Source organism: Bos indicus x Bos taurus, chromosome 22 (genome assembly GCF_003369695.1).
Source record: "Bos indicus x Bos taurus breed Angus x Brahman F1 hybrid chromosome 22, Bos_hybrid_MaternalHap_v2.0, whole genome shotgun sequence".
NCBI lineage: Eukaryota > Metazoa > Chordata > Mammalia > Artiodactyla > Bovidae > Bos > Bos indicus x Bos taurus.
The window spans coordinates 12,956,404-12,972,924 of NC_040097.1; the positions used below are offsets into that span (position 1 = coordinate 12,956,404).

At 44.8% G+C, this 16,521-nt stretch overlaps 1 protein-coding gene across 4 annotated transcripts in view; it reads right to left on the reverse strand.

Moving 5' to 3' along the window:
- Positions 1-16,521, reverse strand: part of RFT1 (RFT1 homolog) — a 45,986-nt gene that overhangs the window by 22,311 nt on the left and 7,154 nt on the right. For all 4 annotated transcript variants that reach the window (XR_003507745.1, XR_003507744.1, XR_003507743.1 and 1 more), the window contains exons 5-7: positions 15,838-15,939; positions 10,964-11,101; positions 3,997-4,075 (exon numbers count right to left, since the gene is read on the reverse strand). Coding sequence is in view for 1 of the 4 variants with exons in the window: in XM_027522620.1 (XP_027378421.1) it covers positions 3,997-4,075; positions 10,964-11,101; positions 15,838-15,939 (319 nt within the window). In the remaining 3 variants the exon portion in view is untranslated. The remainder of the gene's footprint in view (positions 1-3,996; positions 4,076-10,963; positions 11,102-15,837; positions 15,940-16,521) is intronic.

Sequence of the window (16,521 nt, forward strand, 5' to 3'; positions counted from 1 at the left end):
CTAACGCCTTCAAGGTAAAGACATTAGCCCTGAGCCCTATTCCCCACTTCCATGAATATTCTTATTATCCCTGAATGGGAAACACTGACCGCTATGGAGGAGGAGCACTGAGGAGGCCACAGCCCTGAAGGGCCAACTCTCTCCTCCTAAACACTTTCTCAAAGAAGAAAGCAGCATTAAGAGATGAGAATGTGATATTCTCTCAAGTCCCTCTCCCGATCCTTTCCTCCCTACAATGTCCCATTTTAGGCAGGGTGGTGGCAGGGACCTCTGCAGATCCTTCCAGGCATGGGCCCCCCAGTATCTCTGCTCTTCTCTAATCCATCCTCATCAATAACAGTTCCAGCTTTTGCAAATACAGATCTTAAGTCATCTCTTCTTTCACTCCTTTAAATGGCTCTATTGTGTTTGCAAAAAGTCCAAGTGCCTTGGTTTTGCATTTGGGACCTTTTACAGGCTGACCTTTGCCAACAAAGGTCCATCTAGTTAAGGCTATGGATTTTCCTGTGGTCATGTATGGATGTGAGAGTTGGGCTGTGAAGAAAGCTGAGCGCCGAAGAATTGATGCTTTTGAACTGTGGTGTTGGAGAAGACTCTTGAGAGTCCCTTGGACTGCAAGGAGATCCAACCAGTCTATTCTAAAGGAAATCAGTCCTGGGTGTTCATTGGAAGGACTGATGCTAAAGCTGAAACTCCAATACTTTGGTCACCTCATGTGAAGAGGTGACTCATTGAAAAAGACTCTGATGCTGGGAGGGGCAGGAGAAGAAGGGGACGACAGAGGATGAGATGGCTGGATGGCATCACCAACTCGATGGAAATGAGTTTGAGTGAACTCTGGGAGTTGGTGATGGACAGGGAGGCCTGGCGTGCTGTGATTCATGGGGTTGCAAAGAGTTGGACACGACTGGGCGACTGAACTGAACTGAAAGCTATCTTTTCAGCCTCCCTTCACCAGCCTCACCCCAACCCCCCACCATCACACTATCATCCTCTGCTACACCCTACATGGAGGTTTTCACCCCTCCAGCTCTTCTGAGTCAGGCTGGGCTGGTGCTCCCAGGCTCAGCTGTTGGTATCCTCACCACCTGCAATGGCTTTTCTGCAGGGACCTCCCTGGGTTCTGGCACAAAAGGCATCTCCCTCCCACATTCTGTCAGCTCCCTGAGGAACCATGTCTCGGTCAGCTCCATGCCCCTGGCTGCCTAGCAGAGCTCCTGGAAATGAGAGCACTCAAGAGACGTCTGGAGAATGAGCTGTTTCCAAGTACACCCCTGTATCAGAGTTAACCACACAAATGCTTTAGTCTCTGCAGAGGGAATGAGCTCCTTGAAGCCATGTCCTGTTCCTCAGTCATCTGTATATTCTCAGCACATGACACACAGTGTTCAGGAAATGCGGGGGTAGAAGGTAACAGCATATATGTGTGTGTGAGTGTGTATATATACATGTGTATACACACACACACATTTTTGCTATAACAACAAATGATTTTAAATTTTTTAGAGCTGTAGCTTTCAGAGAAAAAGAATCTAGGTGTCCTTGTCAGGCCACTTCCTTATTTCACAGCCATGGAGAGGGAGGCCGTAGGAAGTTCCTAAGGCCCTTTGCCAGCCAGGCCAGGATGGACCGAAGATGAAGCAGGCCCCCCTCGGGAGGCTCGAACGTGTGGCTGACAACCTGCCACTGTTCACATGACTAGCCACACATGACTAGCCACAGCAGTACAGACAACCAAGTTAGGGCCATTCCTAAACTCATTCAAACTGCCCTTTAAACTTCTGAAAGAAAAAAAAAAGTGCATTTAAGTAACTACCCATCCTCAAACTCCCTCCATTGTTTTGCCTGTTCTAACAATAATGTGAACTATCACAATATACAATTTCACTATAGCTACCTTTCTTTACCAAAAAATAATTGCTGTGGACTTCCCTGGTGGTCCAGTGGCTAAGGCTCTGTCCTCCCAAGGCAGGGAGTTTGGGTTTGATCCTTGGTCAGGGAACTAGATCCTACAAGCCACAGCTAAGACCCGGTGCAGACAAATAAATATTTATAAAAACCCAAACCTTGCTGAATACGTATCAACATTCCAGGCCTAGCAGGGTGTCAGGGAGACAGTGGTGAACAGCATGCTCCCTTGCTCTCAAGAGTTAAGGCACCTTCACTCAGCTCTCCGAAGGTTTCTGACCTTTACTTCCTCCAGAAGTCCTGTGAACAGTTTCACTTTTGTGATGGAAATGTTACGGCCTCAGGCTAGAAACAGGTGTTCTCAAAGCTCGGGGAGCCCTCAGGCACCTCCTAGTTCTATCTTTTAAACCACCAATGAGGGAAGTGAGGCTTGGGGCTTCCCTTTGGAAGTATAATGAAGAAAAGTAAAGAAGGTGGACAAAGAAAAACAACAAGATAGGAAGAGTGATGCTTGTATTAGAATGCTAGAGTTTTAGGAAACTTTTTCCTATTTTCCAAAATTCTTGTAATGGGATTATATTATTTTTATAATTAAAAGATAGCTTCTGAAGACATTTAAAAACATGTTCAGTAATAGATACATACATGTACAGACACATGAAATTTATAGAGAGAAACTACTACCTTCAGCAGCTTATAGCTGCCTCCAATCTCATTCTTTGAAATAAAGCTGGGTATAAATACATATATATATATATAAAATAAGATGTACTTTCAGCTTCTGGTTTGTCCTCTGCATTAGAGTTCTGTCACTGTTAAACTGGGAAGTCCTAAGAAGTTGGAAGGTTGACCAAACTATCCCACCAGTGAATCTTATTGTTAAAGAAAATATATTTGACTTAACCCAAAATATTATCATGGCGACATGAAAAGAAATACTAGAAGCATTTCATGTTATTTTTTAATACTAATTCTTTGAAATCCAATATGTATTGAGTGCACTTACAGCTCATCTCAATTCCAAATGAGAAAAACTGGGTTCTTAAAAAGGTCACAAGGGGCTTTCCTGGTGGCTCAATGGTAAAGAATCTGTCTGCCAATGTGGGAGACACGGGTTCGATCCCTGATCCGTGAAGATCCCACATACTGTGGGGCAACTAAGTCCGTGTGCCACAACTACCGAGCCTGTGCTCTAGAGCCTGTGATCCGCAACAGGAGAAGCCACCACAAGAAGTCCGTGCACTGCAACTACAGAAAAGCCTGAGCAGCAGCGAAAGCCCAGCACGGCCAAAAGTAAACAAATTTTAAAAGGTATTTTTTTAAAAAAGCTCAGAGAAAGTGTATAAAATGTTCAGAAAATAAGATTATAGATAGAAGTGAAGTTGCTCAGTCATGTCCGACTCTTTGGGACCCCATGGACTGTAGCTCACCAGGCTCCTCCATCCATGGAATTTTCCAGGCAAGAAAGATTATAGGTAGCTTTCTATATTTTCTAAACTTTCTGTAATTGATAGAATATTTCTATAATACAGTTATTATTACATATAATAATATATGTAATAATATTACATTATTATTCAGTGGGATTCTGGAATGAGACTCAGATTCAAAGTAAGTTGCTCCTAACTCTTGTAGGACCCTGCAGAAGTAATGTAACTTCACTGACGCTCAGTTTCCTCATCCATAATAAAAAGAACAATATCTTTCTTACAAGGCTGTGGGGAGATTTAAATTAGACAACTGAGGCATCACACTTAATAAATGCTAGTTTTCCTCTCCTTATTTAAAACCCTCCCAGCTCTGAGGTTCCTCTGACCCAGGGCCTCTAGGAAGCAGGTGGTCTGCATCTAAGCAACCAGCAGTTCTGTAGAATTCCCCTCGCTGATACTTTGTGTGTTTTTGGTTTTGGTTTTGTGTGTTTTTGTTTTTTGGCCATGCCACATGGCATGTGGGATCTTAGTTTCCTGACCAGGGATCAAACACATGCTCCCTGCATGGAAGCTTGAAGTCTTAACCACTGGACAGCCAGGAAGTTCCCCGTCACTGATATTTAAGTTTCCTGACTGCTCAGAGCAACCTTTTACTTACCTTCTGTCAAAATCTGTTTCAGGAAAGACTGTTTGAAAAAACTCCAAGTCAATTTAGCCTCTTCCCAATTTACAAAAGCCTAGAAAAAAACAAAACAAAAAAACTCTAGGTATTGCAAGTCTAAGAATACAATAAATGTTACATGGGAGGCAAACTCAGTTTGGTCTCTAAATCCCAACTTGGATAGTCCCCACTAATTTTTCATTTACTGCTGCTGCTGCTGCTGCTAAGCTGCTTCAGTCGTGTCTGACTCTGTGCGACCCCACAGACAGCAGCCCACCAGGCTCTCCCGTCCCTGGGATTCTCCAGGCAAGAACACTGGAGTGGGTTGCCGTTTCCTTCTCCAATGCATGAAAGTGAAAAGTGAAAGTGAAGTCGCTCAGTCGTGTCCGACTCTAAGCGACCCCATGGACTGTAGCCCTCCAGGCTCCTCCATCCATGGGGTTTTCCAGGCAGGAGTACTGGAGTGCGGTGCCATCGCCTTCTCCATCATTTACCGCTAAGCACACAGAAAACATCCAACAAATACTGACAAAGAATTTATATTTCTAAATGTGAAGACAAAGGCTCTAGGTGGAAAAGCCTACCTGTGGGGCCTGCCCAAGATTCATTCACTGAGACCCCTAAAGAATTGTGCTGTCCCCTTGCTGCTGCCCTGGGAGTAAGCTGACCAATGGAAGATACACAATCACAGTCAGCTCTTCCCTTAAAAGACGTCTGAAGCATGCCGAGCTGCAAGACAAACTCTGCTCAATGTACTCCACATCTTAGTGCTCTACTTAGCCAACTTAGCCATTCAGGGTCCCTTCACATAGAGCATACGAATTTGGCTCATATATTTCAAAAGAAAGTAAGGCCTTCCAGATCAGTAAAGCCACAAAGAATTGGTATGACAGAGAAAACAAAACTTCTGATATGGCTCTTCTAAAACTCTCAGGGGAAGCACCCAAACAGCCCATTTCCTAAGGACAAGGAGGATAAGAAAGAAGCAAATGCTTAGGAAGGACAGAGGTCAACCTGTAAGAGACAGACAGGCAGCCTCGAAGCCGGAGAGCTGATTGCAAAATCTGAAGAAGGGCAGCTAGCTGGACAGGACTTCTTTGTTTCTACTTCCTCCTAATTCTTTCTGGGGCCCCTTGATCATGAAGGCAACCAAGGACTCCAGAATACTCGGTGTAGGTGTTAGGTTCTTAATCTCAAGGTACCTGCATTTTGAAAAGTTCTCATTAACTTAAACTGATGACTTTTCAAAGGTGGGATTTCAGGGGGCTCTTTAGGAGGAAACAGGTGATTCATAAGGGCAAGCCCACCACATCTCTCCAAAATGTCAACTTTAGCTATGGAACCTGTCCCAGTCACATGGGCCCCTGATCTTGGCCCAAAGTCCACCTATGCAGTGGACATTGTATTTCTGTAGAAATATAATGCATGCCACAATATAGTTTTACGTTTTCTAGCATCCTACAGTGATGACTAAAGAAACTGGTAAAAGGCACTTTAAAATCTTTGATTAAACCTTAAATATTATCACGGCAACATGAAAAGAAATACTAGAAGCATTTCATATTATTTTTTATATTAGTTCTCTGAAATCCAATGTGCATTGAGGGCACTGACAGCTCAACTCCAAATGCTCCGCAGCCACATGTGGCTGTTGCTTACCATTTATGACAGAGCAAGTTTAGAGCACCACTTCAAACAAGGGTCATTTCCAGTCCTCAAATCTTATCACCCCTTGGTTTCAGAACCTTTCTTTCCTATTTGGAAGGTAGTTTTGAATCCTTCCAAACCACACTGACTTCAGTGCATCACTGGACCAGGAGCCAATGCCAGGGTAGCTATAGTCCAGGGGTAAATTTTCCTCATGAGAAGGAAATCAGTCCTGAATATTCATTGGAAGGACTGATGCTAAAGCTGAAACTCCAATACTTTGGCCACCTGATGTGAAGAACTAACTCACTGGAAAAGACCCTGATGCTGGGAAAGATTAAAGGCAAGAGAAGGGGATGACAGAGGATGAGATGGTTGGATGGCATCACTGACTCGATGGGCATGAGTTTAAGCAAGCTCCCAGAGCTGGTGATGGACAGGGAAACCTGGCGTGCTGCAGTCCATGGGGTAGCAAAGAGCTGGACACGACTAAGCGACTGAACGACTGAACTGAATGAACTGAGAAGGAAATTGAACATTCACTTTTCCCAGAACAGAGTGCCAGACCTCCATACACCACTAGGGGGCACTGTGGACCATATCATTCTCTGATGACGTACACTGATCCTGCCCATAGCTGGCTTCCTGGGAGCCAGAGCACAGCACCTTCTCTCTCTTTCACACTCTGCTCTCTCCATGCCGGGTGGCCCTCTGGAGGGGCGAGGTGTGTGGTCTACAAAGTAGTAACTGTGCTCTTTTCAAAGGAAATGAACAGTTACAGTGTGTCCACAAGGCTTCTGTGAAGCCTACTTGCCAGTCAGGCTGTGATTTGGTTTGGGAGGGTGGCTGCTGCTGCTGCTAAGTTGCTTCAGTCGTGTCCGACTCTGTGCGACCCCATAGAGGGCAGCCCACCAGGCTCCCCCGTCCCTGGGATTCTCCAAGCAAGAACACTGGAGTGGGTTGCCAATTCCTACTCCAAGCCCTTAAAAAAAAAAAAAGTTCTTTAGGAGAGTGCTATCATGAGAGTGTATCTGATCTGCAAGCTCATACTTGAGCATTCCTTCCTCCTAATGCCTTCAGCTTAAATGGACCCACGGTTTAGAAGGAATGGCCACACTGCTTACTAACTGCAAAATGCTCATTAATGATAGAGAGGCAGGAAGTTTGAGCAGAGATTAGGTTTCTACTCAGAGGCATCTGCTAAGTGGTAGAAAAAGAAGTGCATTCTTAGGGATTTTACTGTTCTGAATGGATTTGTCACTTGGAAAGGTCGAAAGAGGCCCCTTCCACGAAATCTAGCTGAGCTGGTCTATCCGGCTGTGAATTTCTCTAGAATCCCCTGACCAACAAACCATTCCACTGCCTCCCTGTACTGATGGAGAAACTGAGGTACAGATGGTGAAAGGTGATGGGCAGTACCTCTGGAGAAGGTCTGGAATCACAACTCAGGGCTCACTGTATTTTACCCTAAGTTTTACTCTTCCACTTCCCAAACCCCTTTGACTTACAATGGTCCAACCAGCTGCATCTTTACCACACAGTCAAGAGTCACAGGGGACATGGTCCCGTCCCCTGCCCTCCATCACCTTCACACCCTACACGGCACTCCTCTCTCTCCCTCTTGCTGCAGGGCTGTTGACTGCCCTTTGTCCACACTCCCATTTCCACACACCCTCCTTTGTCCTCATCACTTGAAAAATGACATATGATTGCCACTGCCTTCTCCTGATCTTAAACCTTTTCTCTCCTCGTGGCAGGGTTCAGGTTTTAGAGTTGAGCTCAGGGACTAGAACTCAAATTACAGCTCCTGACACTTTTTTTTTTTACTTCACCAAGTGGCTTGCAGGACCTTAGTTCTCCAACCAAGGATCGAACCCATGCCCCCTGCAGTGGAAGCTGAGTCCTACCTACCAGACTGCCAGGGAATTCCCTACAGCTCCTGACTTACGGAGTATGAAGGCCATGGGCATGATATTTAACTTTGCTAAGCCTCAGTTTTCTCACCTACAAAATGGGATAGGAAGTCCTATCTCAGGACTTCAGTGCAAATTCTGAGCGCAGGGACCCCACCCAGGGCACCTGGTACAGTGCTTAACACAGATGCTGCTCAGTACATGACAGCTGTGTTAAATTCCTCAGCTTTACCTGAATACTAGCTGATCTTGCATATTAAACCACTCAGAAGTATCAAAGAGTACAAAAGATGTAAACGGCAGCCATTATTTGAAGTGTCATTATTTTAAGGCTAAATAAGTATCTTTAAAGAAGATGAAATTCTATAAGAGGAGGAAAGAAATCTCCTAATTTGGTCAAGTTGACAGTAAATGTAATTTGTTTGACCAGTTTTGTACAAAGGAGCCCCCAGGACAGAAAGCTGCTCCAGAGAGTCAAGTTAGGCTGGTGTAGGCACCCACTGCATTCAGATTCAGCTCACTTCTTTTCTTAAAAAAAAACAAAAAACAAACAAAAAAAAACACTTAAATAATGAATTGCTCTACCTGGAGCCTCCCAATCTTTAAGTAAAACAAATAATTACTTTGGGCAATAAGCTAATTCCTTTTGGACTAATTCAGAGCATAGAGATTAAACACACAGACTAAGGTTTTTTTCACAAACAAAAGTTAGAAAGAAGTGGGCCCAAAGCCAGCTGTGTGATTTGGGGTGGATCACCTAACTCCTCTGAACCTGTTTTCTCATCTGTGAATTGGGAGACAACAGTATTTACCTCATAGGGTTACTATGAGGTTTAAGGACAGAAGTCCAAGTGCTTAGCCTAAGGCCAGGCACAGAGTAAGTATGCAGTCAATGGCAGTTATTACAAACAATTCTTTGACAAAGTTCAAATACTTCCACAGAACTCTGTAAGTCTTTAACAGGGGCCTCGGGGGTCGTGTAGACCAATAATCTCACCTTAAAAGTGAGGACCCCTGGGACTGTCCTGGAGGTCCAGTGGCTAAGACATCATGCTCCCAATGCAGGGGCCCTGGGTTCCATCTCTGGTCAGGGAACTAATCTGCATGCTGTAACTAAGACCTGAGACAGTCAAATAAATAATTTTTTTTTTTAAGTGAGAACTCAGAGATCTGGAGACCTACTGCCTCCCAAATGCACAGGAAGCTCCTTGAAGCTAAGCAGTCACCGTCCTACGTGTTTGTATCCCAGAGAGCACCCAAGCAGGGGCTGGGCTCTGTCAGGAGGAGTGCTGCCACAGATTGAAGGTACACTCGACCTTCTCATGCTCAGGCCTCTAACAGTATGAGCACGGGTACTTTCGTGACAGGTGGACAGATGAAGCCGCTGAACTCTCAGCAGTCAACAGTGTCCGCCTGGCTAGGATGCTCCAGCGGAGCTACTCCAGCTCTGAGCGCAGCAGTGAGGTGCTGGTGATGGTGTGGGCTGTCATTTATGGATGAGCACTCGTGCCAGGCCACAGCATTAAGCACCTTACGTGCCCCGTCTCATCTGGCTCTCACAACCACCTTAGGAGGGAGGTACTCTTACTTAGTGAAGGACAGGGGAGCCTCATGTGCTGCAGTCCATGGGGTCACTGAGTTGGACAGGCCTTAGCGACTGAACAATTCATTATGCCCATTTGCTATATAAGGAAACTGAAGGTCAGAGTTCTGAGCCCATTACAGGGTTAAGTACACACTTGTCCGACTCTTCCTCTTTTCTCTCTGCCTGTATTAACAGTGCAAAAGCTGCACTTGAAAATACTGCTGGGCACAGGCACTGGCCCAATACGACAAGCTGGCCAGGCCTGGTACAGGTGGGCCCTGGGGAATACTCGAGGAGAGGAACTTTTCTGTACTCTCAGATGCGCTCTGTGGGCAGGGAGCTCCAGGTAAGAGAAGAGATCTGGAGTCCTGATCCACTAAGCCTACAGATAAGGCACCATGGCATCCAAAAACTGTGATGCTGATTTAGGCGAAAGGTAAGATCAGAATGGAGAGCTCTCTTCTAACAAGAACATACATGGCTTTGTTACATCAGATCTGGTTTTTCTTGAAAAGTTGTACAACAAGATTCCTAACATTCTGAGACTTGAATTCCAAATACTTTATTACATTTTTCAAGTAATCATGGAAGAGCTTTAAGGAGAAGCCCAGCTGAAGCCTTACCTCAACTCAGTGAACCACCTCCAGCGAACAAACAAGTACGAGAAAAAGAGAAAGTGGATCAGCCCAGACGGAGCAGGTCACAGAGCCACCACACAGATGCAGTGTGGTAAAACACCACAGGCGTGACTCCTGGGCCGGAGACTCTAGCTCTGACCCCACAAGAGTCGGGAGATAAAAGTCAAATGGACCGAGAGTTGAAGTGTTGAGTAGAAAGAGATTATGCCTCCCTCCCACCCATCAGCCTCTGGAAGCCTCAACTGTGTACCTGGGGAAGCGGATCATCTGAGAGAGTGGCCTGACACTAGACAACGGAACCCTGCAGGGGCCTTCGGTTACGTCAGCACCTCCAGACTGCCTGTGCTGGAGGTCAGGCCCGGAAAAACCAAGAGACGGCAGCAGAACAGAGAGCGCGAGCGTGGGGTGAGAGCCTGCGCTCTGCTTCGAGTCATGCCTATCCGGCTCCTGGCCTCACTCTGACCCCCAGCCGGGGCAGGTATTTAGTTGCTAAGCCTCAGCTCTAATAATGTCAGCCCCAAAGAGTTGCTGTAACCATTAAATACAGTATGTAAATCATCTGGCACAGGGAGTGGCAGAGGGTTTCTCATCTGGGGGCAATTTTGCCCCCCAGGGGAGCATCTGGAGATATTTTTGCTTGTTACAACTGAGGGGTGGTAGTTACTGGCATCTAGTGGGTAAAGATCCAGAACGCCGCTATACATCCTACAATGCAAAGGACAGCCCCCACAACAAAAATTATGTGGCCCACCCTGGAGAATGAAATGGCAACCCACTCCAAATCCCAGAGACAGAGAGGCCTGGCGGGCTACAGTCCATGGGGCCACAAAAGAGTTGGACACGACTTAGCAACTAAACAACAAATATATATATATGTGCACATATACATTATGTATCTATAACTGAATCACTGTACCGTACACCTGAAACTAACACAACGTTATAAATTATCTACATTTCAATAAGTTTTTTTTAATTAAAAAAAAAAAATCATGCAACACAAATTGTCATTAGTGCCAAGATTTAGAAACCTTGGCTGAGCACATAACAGGCACTTCATAAACGTGAGTTATCAAATTATCTTTGTTATTGTAACTATAAACAATAAATTGTCATTTCTTTCCCTCAAGGATAACCAGCATCTGTGATTAAAATGATAAGAGACAAAATACATTACTTACTCTACTTCTTGTCATACTGGGTAACAGATCTGTCATGCGGGAGACAGGAAGAGCTTGTTGCTTGGCTGATTCTGGGGAGCCCAATACCTTTGCAAAGTAAATAACATAGCAGAGCACCAGAAGTGTAGTATAGAAAAGCTGAAAAAAAGAAAACAGTGGGTTTTAATTACACTGTTTTAATGTAAGCATAATTAAGAAGGGGTTTTCCGGGTGGCTCACTGGTAAAGAATCCACCTGCCAATGCAGGAGATGAGGGTTCAATCCCTGGGTCCTAAAAATCTCCTGGAGAAGGAAATGGCAACCTACTCCAGGATTCTTGCCTGGGAAATCCCATGGACAGAGGAATCTGGCGGGCTACAAACTCAGCAACTAAACCACCACCACGACCACCATAACTAAGATGTGCCTCTAGATTTGACCTTAAAGGCCAGTCAAGAAATAGAACTGTCTTAATTAACTGTACTTTCTATTGAGCAATGACTCACCTTCTGGAAAACAGTACTAGTCACTAACACTCAGCTCCACTGCAGCATCTCTGGGGAAGGCATCACAACACTCCACCTGACTGGGAGAATAGTTCTTCCAGGCAGGCAGAACATAACTTCCATGACAGACACCCACTAGGGCAACCACGCAGCAACGTCAGATACGTTCTTGGAGACTTGTATCTGGCCAAAGGGACGGCTTTCCCACCTAGACAGCACACCGTGAGGATCCACGTGTCCTGGCTGTGCTAATATCCAGGGATGTGCCATCATCTAGGGCTGAGGATTTTCCACGAACCCTGGAAACCTGTGACATTATGATTAAAAAGCAGAATTGAGCTGCTGGCTCTCCTCTCTGCCCAGCGCATGGGCAGGGCAAGAGCTACCACAGGACTGGGAGGGAAGAGGAGATAAAAGGCCCCACAACTCCTCCCTCTTCCCATCTGAGACAGAAAGATGGCTTCTGGTGAGGAGCAGCAGCCTGGGTTTTTGTCTGCGGGTTGGGGAGAAGTATCCCAAGAACCCCTTTTTACAAGTTCCCTTCTTCACTCTCACCCTGAGAACAGCATTGCACAGTAGCTCAAGAAGGACTGGGATCTCCAGGCACCACTTTCAATCTGGAAATACCAAGGCTTATCGTGTAAAAAAGGCACACATCAAGGACTAAGAGGAGTCTGGATTTAGCAGGTGTAAGCCCTCTGCTTTCCAAACCCATCCACGCCTGAGGACAGACCTTCCACCTGCCCTCCTTCTTTCATGCCTCAAACCCTTTAAGACACAAGCAGTGCTGTGGGAGCCACGCCATCTAATGCCAACGTCCTCTGTAACAAGCACCTTTTCCAGCCCCTTTCCTGCCTCTGTCACCTTCCCGCTGACCAGAGCCTGGGGAGGAGCAACAGTCTCTTCACAGAGTATCCTAACTACAGGATCCCTGCCACCCCTTTTAATTGAGGAAAAATTCACATAACATTGACCATTTTAATCATTTTACAGCGTACAATGCAGTGGTTTTTAGTACATTCACAATGTTGTATAACCACCACCACTATCTAATTCCAGAACATTTTTCATCACTCTAAAAGGAAATTCTTGGCCCATTAAGCAGTCACTCTCCATTCTTCCATCCCCTGATAACCACTAATCTGCTTTCTGTCTCTATGGACTTACTCTGGACATTACATATTAATGGAATCATATAATGGGTGGCCTTTACTGCCTGGTTTCTTTCACTTAGCATAATGCTTTTTTTTTTAACTTTACAATATTGTATTGGTTTTGCCATATATCAACATGAATCCACCACAGGTATATACGTGTTCCCCATCCTGAACCCTCCTCCCTCCTCCCTCCCCGTACCACCCCTCTGGGTCGTCCCAGTGCACCAGCCCCAGGCATCCAGTATCGTGCATCAAACCTGGACTGGCGACTCGTTTCATATATGATATTATACATGTTTCAGTGCCATTCTCCCAAATCATCCCACCCTCTCCCTCTCCCACAGAGTCCAAAAGACTGTTCTATACATCAGTGTCTGTTTTGCTGCCTCGTATACAGAGTATCCAGTATTCTTGCCTGGAGAATCCCAGGGATGGAGGAGCCTGGTGGACTGCCATCTATGGGGTGGCACAGAGTCCGACACGACTGAAGCGACTTAGCAGCAGCATACAGGGTTATTGTTACCATCTTTCTAAATTCCATACATATGCATAGCATAATGCTTTCAAGGTTCATTTACATCGTAGCACATATCAGTATTTCATTTTTACGGCTGAATAATACTCTATAGATATACCATATTTTGTTTATCCATTCATCAACTGATGAACATTTGGTTGCTTCCACCTTTTGACTATTATGAATAGTATTACTACAAACATCTGTATACAAATTTTTGTTTGATCACCTGTCTTCAATTCTTTTGGGTTATATATCTAGGACTAGAATTGCCGGATTATGTGGCAGTTCTATATTTAACATTTTGGGGAACTGCTAAATTGTTTTCTAAAGCAGCTGCACCATGTTACATTTCTACCAGCAATGTATGAGTATTCCAATTTCTCCATATCTTCAACAACATTTGCTATTTCCTATCTTTTTGATAACTGCCATCCTAGAGGGTGCAAAACAGTATCTCATCGTGGTTTTGATTTACATCTGCCTAATGACTAATGATGGAGAAGGCAATGGCAACCCACTCCAGTACTCTTGCCTGGAAAATCCCATGGACGGAGGGGCCTGGTGGGCTGCAGTCCATGGGGTCGCTAGGAGTCGGACACAACTGAGCGACTTCACTTTCACTTTTCACTTTCATGCATTGGAGGAGGAAATGGCAACCCACTCCAGTGTTCTTGCCTGGAGAATCCCAGGGACGGGGGAGCCTGGTGGGCTGCCGTCTCTGGGGTCGCACAGAGTCGGACATGACTGAAGCGACTTAGCAGCAGCAGCAGCAATGACTAATGATGCTGAGCATCTTTTCACGGGCTTATTTATATATCTTCTTTGGAGAAATATCTATTCAAGTCCTTGAGCCACTTCTTGGGTGGTTTGTCTTTTGTTATTGAATTGTGAGAGATCTTTATCATTCTGGCTGGCTAGGCTAAGTCGCTTCAGTTGTGTCCAACTCTGTGCGACCCTATAGACAGCAGCCCACCAGGCTCCCGAGTCCCTGGGATTCTCCAGGCAAGAGCACTGGAGTGGGTTGCCATTTCCTTCTCCAATGCATGAAAGTAAAGTGAAAGTGAAGTCGCTCAGTCGTGTCCAACTCTCAGCGACCCCATGGACTGCAGCCTTCCAGGCTCCTCCATCCATGGGATTTTCCAGGCAAGAGTACTGGAGTGGGGTGCCATTGCCTTCTCCGCTTTATCATTCTAGACTGACTCTTTTTATTTGAGTCATGATGCCAAGGGTTGAGGGACCTGCTTCAGGAGGAACCGGGAGGCAAGCTGGAGAAAGGGGAATCCCAGCGCCATAGGTGGGGCTCCCCTGCTGATATGAGATGCTGTTAGCTCTTCAACCTCTCCCACAGAGACTGACAGACAATGTCCCAGAGAAGAACTTCCACAAGTCTTATGATAAGGATGCCAATAAAACTCAAACTCAGAACTGGCCTAGCTGACCTATGATCTATGACGTACCCTGGGTGGGAGCTACAACAATCAGAAAATCATAATGCAAGTACCTTTCCCAAGAAGAGTCAACCAGTAACTGGGCATCTCTATGACCCTCCAATCCTATTAGGGAGAGTACATCACAAACAATGATGAACACTGAGAATGGCAGTTCTAGATCTAATAAACTGTGGCAAAATAATCAGAAGTAACATTTCTAAAACATGCAATTGTTGCAAGCTGCTTTTAGGAAGCAATTCTCATTCTTAATCTACAATTTTAAATCTAGCTCTTCTATGTTTCACAGAAATAGCAGCAGTTTTTGCCTAGGACACAGGAAAACATTTTCACATAAATCATTACTAAGAATTTTAACTTGCTTTCCAATATATTAAGAACAATTACAAATTAATTTCAACTATGAGATGGTCTGATAACTATTTGATCTTAGGTTTCATTTTTTAAATTAGCACCTATAGTCCAGCTATGGGGGGCTTCCCAGGTGTCTCAGTGGTAAAGAATCCACCTGCCAAGCAGGAGATATGGGTTCGATCTCTGGGTCCTGAAGATCCCCCGGAGAAGGAAATAGCAACCCACCCCAGTATTCTTGCCTGGAAAATTCCATGGACAGAGGAGCCTGGCAGGCTACAGTCCATGGGGTCACAAAGAGTCAGGGACATGACTTAGTGACTAAACAACAAAAACAACTCAACAACAACAACAACAAATAAGTTATATATTTAACAGAACTAGAAAGATGAATTAGAACTAGAGAATGGGATAGAATTGAAGCCAAAACTGCTAAAACTGAAAACATACCTCCTATGACTTGATTCACGCCCTCTGAATTAGGAGAGATTTCAATCTAAGTTTAAAAGAGGCTTGTCAGAGATTCCAGCTATTCTGAAAACGATTGAAATTCAGGGAAAATAACAGACAATTTGATTCCTACCCCACCCCCTTGCTGCTTTTTTTTCTCCTCCAGAAGACTGTCAGACAATCAAAGACCAGTTTGATACAGGCTTGCCCACAGAAGATCTAAAGAAGCTTTCATGTATGAGAACAAGCTTTCATGTTCCCCTCACAGTGGGGACATGTGGCCTTGGACAGACGTGGCAGCCAGAGGAGAAGCAGTGCCAAGACCATCTTTCTAGAACTTACAGCCTTCTCCACATGCATGAATACTGCAAATGTAAACCATGCAGTAACAAGAACAAGAAGTAAAAAACAGATGGAGAAACAGAGATTATACAGAAGTTAATTTAAAAGTCATAACTCTTACCTGGGCCAAAGAGAAAATGTACAGCCCCCAGTGAGGCAACCACAGCACAAGAAGGGCTGTCAGGACACTCTTGAGGATTACTGACAGGCTCTCAGCAATCACCTGCAAACCCATAGTGAAGGGTATACTTTAGAGATATTATTAAAACTAAAGAGGCAAAGGAATCCCAGACAATCTTGGATAATGGTTACCCTGGTGGTAGGGGTGGGTGGGTAATATGGTTGGACACAGTATTTATAATGTTCTACTTTGGGACTTCCCTGGCAGTTCAGTGATTAAGGATTCACCTTCCAATGCAGTGGGTTTGATCCCTAGTAGGGGAGCTAAGATCCCACATGCCTTTTGGCCAAAAAACCAAACATAAAACAGAAGCAAAACTTTAACAAATTCAATAAAGACTTTAAAAATGGTCCACATTAAAATTTTTTGTAATTAAAAAAAAATACTGCTCTATTTCTTGGGTTGAGTAGTAGGTTCATGGATCTTTAAGATTTATATATATGCTATATACTATGTTGTTTTGTATGTATAGCTTCCCTGGTGGTGGTTCAGACAGTAAAGAATCTGCCTGCAGTGCAGGAGACCTGTGTTCGATCAGTGGTTTGGGAAGACACCCTATAGAAGGGAATGGCTACCCAAAACCAAAAACGGTCCACATTAAAAATTTTTTTAATTAAAAAAAAA